Source organism: Physeter macrocephalus, chromosome 8 (assembly GCF_002837175.3).
Source record: "Physeter macrocephalus isolate SW-GA chromosome 8, ASM283717v5, whole genome shotgun sequence".
NCBI lineage: Eukaryota > Metazoa > Chordata > Mammalia > Artiodactyla > Physeteridae > Physeter > Physeter macrocephalus.
In genome coordinates this window covers 16,506,468-16,510,823 of record NC_041221.1, presented here as the reverse complement: position 1 = coordinate 16,510,823, position 4,356 = coordinate 16,506,468, and the positions used below count along the sequence as shown (strand labels likewise).

General features: G+C 50.7%; 1 protein-coding gene across 1 annotated transcript in view; it reads left to right on the top strand.

Moving 5' to 3' along the window:
- Positions 1–4,356, top strand: part of SLC6A3 (solute carrier family 6 member 3) — a 41,681-nt gene that overhangs the window by 7,626 nt on the left and 29,699 nt on the right. Inside the window, exon 4 of the mRNA XM_007105663.2 lies at positions 3,954–4,092. Within this exon, the coding sequence (XP_007105725.1) occupies positions 3,954–4,092 (139 nt within the window). The remainder of the gene's footprint in view (positions 1–3,953; positions 4,093–4,356) is intronic.

Below are 4,356 nucleotides of genomic sequence, written 5' to 3'. Positions count from 1 at the left end.
GGGGGTGGGGGGCCGGGCCCCGAGGGGGGGGGGGGCTGCAGCACCGCCTCCAGAGGGGGCCGGGCTCCCCTTTCTCAGTCACCTTCCCCGTTCTCCCTCCGCTCAAGGTCTGGCCTCCAGCGGAGGCGGGATCCTCAGACAGTTGCCCGAGGCCTTCCCTGAGGGAAGGCACTGTCCCACCCCTGGGGCCTGTGGAGCTGGGTGAGACACCAGGTGTGCAGGAGAGAAACTGAGCCTTCGGGCACTGGGGGAATCTGTCGTGTGGGGGCAGGAGTGACACCGCCGGAGGGCAAGTGATGTTCATGGAGCCTGCGGACTTTCAGCATCTGAAGTTGCGTGTTTCAGATACTCCGGGTCTATGTCCTTTGCTCTAGAATCCCCGCCACATGTGGGGAACGTATCTCCAGGACTGGCTGCTTCAGAAAGTGGCAGCGATGTTCAGGAACAGAGTGAGGCGGGGTTTGGGGGGCCGGGGGGGCCTCCGGAAGGATGGGATGCCTTTCTCAGGCATTATTAGGAAGAGCATGGTTAGGTGGGGACAAGGGCTGCGTGTGATGGGACTTATTTAATTTTTTGGAAGATACTCTTTCTGGTGGTTTGGGATTAGAGAGTGAAGGAGTCTGGGGGGGGCAGGGAGGGAGGTTCCGCCAAGGGGGGAAGTGAGGGGCCACTGAGAACCCGCCTGCCCGGAGGAGGGAGAGTCCAAAGCTGGGGGGTGAGGGCCTGGGTCTCCAGAAGCTCTCGGGAGGGGGCGAGCGGGTTTCAGAGGACCGGCTGGAGACGAGAATCCACCTGGGATGGGTCCCATTAGATCTGCCTGAAAGACGCCGATACGGACGTACCCGTGAGAAATGGAAACCCAGGCCCTGCCACCCGAGTGTGTGGGCAGGACTCAGAGTGACAAGCAAGCAAGAAATGGTAGATCCGTCCAAGTGAAGGAGAGCAGAGCATTCGTCAGAGTTGCCTGTGCATTCTTAGGAGCTTGCTGCCAGCCGGGTCATTACTGCATTTCCCAAACTGGAGAGCATCTCGTGGACAGGTCAAAGCCCGGGCTACAAGTACTCTCACCAGTGGCCCAGCTCTCAGGTTTAGCGTGTGATGGGAGACAGGGGACCAGAAAAGAGAGAGGGAGGGGTGGGGACCCCTGCACCAGAAAGCAGAAAGGGGAGACACAGGCGTGGCTGTGGGCGAGCACCCGGGAGCATCCCCCCCGTCCCACCACTGACGGACGCGCGGAGACAGCTCTCGCTAAAGTTGGGTTTAAGTTATCATTCCACCAGTAAAACAATGGCTAAGTTTTCAAGCTAGTGTGTCTTTTACAATTTTAAGATGGATTTTGGTGCAATTTAGAACGTTTAGTAAGCTTTAAGACATATCAAATGTGTCAGGTGAGGCCATTTGGGGATACTTACCTTTTGTTTGGGAGGTGTGGAAAGAGTTGATTTATCTAAGTGGTTTCTCAGATGAGAAAAATAGAGGGAAAAAACTGATCAGTCAATGATTTATTATTAAGAATGCTAGAAGGAAACATATGTGTTAGGTGAATTAAAAAAAAAAAAAAAAGAGCTGACTAGTGAAGTCTGTTTGGAAATTCCAAGTCTGGAAGAGAAAGATTGAGCTGGAAAGCTGCCCGAACCCCCCACGTAAAGGGCTGTTAGCAGGAGCAGATGTCCAACCGTAGTTGGAGGTGACCCTGGGACAAAGGCGGGGCCTTTGAAGGTTTACGAAGTCATAGATCATTAACGACATGTTGAGTTATTAAATCGCACTGATGACACGCCAGGTGATTTCACTAACGGTGGTGACTGGGTTTCCCTGAGACCGGCCCCACTGACTGTCAGGTCTGCAAGGGTTTTCTGGAGTGTAAACCCACTTTGTAAAGCGGCTCTTTGTGGAAAGCATTACATGTTCTTGAAGGCACATGTAATTAGGGAGCTCACATCCCACCATGAAATTCCAGGATAACTATAATCATTGAAGTAGTAAAGCTGTAAGTGCTACAAAGTGCATGTGGGCTTTGGAAACCCCAAAATTGGGCCCTGTAACTCCAACTAGTGTTAAATTTCCCTCAGCTCCATAAACACTTATTAAAATCACCTTCACCTACTTTCTAATATAAATTAGAAAGCTATATATTTAAAGCTACAAACTTGCCTCTAAGAAACTGCTTTAGCTGCCTCCTGCACGTTTAATATGTTGTGTATTAAAGTATTCCCTGATCCGCCTTGTAATTTCTTCTTTGATTCACAGGAGATTTTTTAGAAATTTGTTGTTTGACTTTAAAACATTTGGAGGTTTTCTAGATCTATTTCTGTTATTGATTTCTAATTTAATTCAGATTTGGTGAGATAATATATTTTAAAACCTCATTATTCCTAAATATACTGAGATTTGTCATATTGCCCAATATATGGTTTATCCTGGTAAGTATTCCACGTGCACTTAAAAAGAACGTGTATCCTACTGTTGTTGGGTAGACGTGTTGGCTAGGTCCTGTTAGCTCCTAGTGCTGTTTAAGTTTTCTACATCCTTACTGTTTATTTGTTCTATCAGTTACTGTGAAAGGGGTGTTGAAATTTCAATTATAATTGTGGATTTGCCTATTTCCCTTCACAGTTCTATCAGTTTTTGCTTCATTCATGTATTTTAAAGCTCTGTTCTAAAGTGCACACGTTTGTGAATATCAAATCTTTTAATTGAGCCCTTTTCCATTATGAAATGTCCCTCTTGGTACTATTCCTCATTCTTTTTTTTTTCTTCTTTTTGGCTACGTTGGGTCTTTGTTGCTGCGCGTGGGCTTTCCCTAGTTGCGGTGAGTGGAGGCTACTCTTTGTTGCGACGCGTGGGCTTCTCATTGCGGTGGCTTCTCTTGTTGCGGAGCACAGGCTCTAGGCGCGTGGGCTTCAGTAGTTGTGGCACGCAGGCTCAGTAGTTGTGGCTCACGGAGTCTAGAGCTCAGGCTCAGCAGTTGTGGAGCACGGGCTTAGTTGCTCCGCGGCATGTGGGATCTTCCCAGAGCAGGGCTCGAACCCATGTCCCCTGCATTGGCAGGCAGATTCTTAACCACTGCACCACCAGGGAAGTCCCTATTCCTCATTCTGATGTCAGCTTTGCCTGATATTAACATGATCACTCCAGCTTTCCTATGAATAGTGTTTACATGGGATATCGTCTCCATCTTTATGTTTTAAACCTATATGTATCATATTTGAAGTGGGTTTCATGTAGACAGCACAGAGTTGGTTCTTGCTTTTTTATTCACTATGACAATCTCTGTCTTTTAATTAGAGTGTTTCCAATCAATAATTATCAGTATGGTTGGGGTTTAGTCGTTCATCTTGCTTGTCCTGCTGGTTCATTGTTTCTTGTTTCCTCTGTTTATTTTCTTTGGAAGTAATTAATTATTTTGGCTTCCACTTTATCTACTCCATTTGCTAATAAGCGCTAGCTCTTTTTTTCTTGTTTTGTTTTGTTTTCTTGGCCACACCACACGGCATGTGGGATCTTAGATCCCCGACCAGGGATCAAACCCGTGGCCCCTGCATTGGAAGCGTGGAGTCTTAACCACTGGACCATCAGGGAAGCCCGTCTAGCTCTTTGTCTTAATTTGTAGTGGCTATTATAGGGTTTGCAATCTACGTCTTTAAGTTATCACAGTCTATCTTCTCCTGACAGTGTGGCCCTGGGCCAGGGTTGGGCTTCCGTGGGCTCCCAGCGTGCGGTGGCCCACCTGCTCTGCTCACCTGGAGGGTGGGCCCGGCATCTCCACTAAGGCTGGAGTCCTGGCCTTTCTGGGATGGGGGGCGAGGGGTGGGGGTCTCCAGGACCATCAGGCCAGGTCCCTGCTGCCATGCCGAGTGGGGGAGGGCAGGTCTCTGCACAAGCGCAGCCCCCTGTTCCAGTTCTGGGCAGGGAGGCAGCCTCCCCAGGACCCCCATCTCCTTCCTCTCCAGGCGCGGCGTGCTGCACCTCCACGAGAGCCAGGGCATCGATGACCTGGGCCCTCCCCGGTGGCAGCTCACATCTTGCCTGGTGCTGGTCATTGTCCTGCTCTACTTCAGCCTGTGGAAGGGAGTGAAGACTTCTGGGAAGGTGAGGCAGCAAGACTCGCCAGCTGGGGAGTGGACAGGTGGCTGTGGTGGGTTGGGGAGTGGACAGGTGGGCCTTGGTGGGTTGGGGAGTGGACAGGTGGCCGTGGTGGGTTGGGGAGTGGACAGATGGGCCGTGGTGGGTTGGGGAGTGGACAGGTGGCCGCGGTGGGTTGGGGAGTGGACAGGTGGGCCGCGGTGGGTTGGGGAGTGGACAGGTGGGCCGTGGTGGGTTGGGAGTGGACAGGTGGCCGTGGTGGGTTGGGGA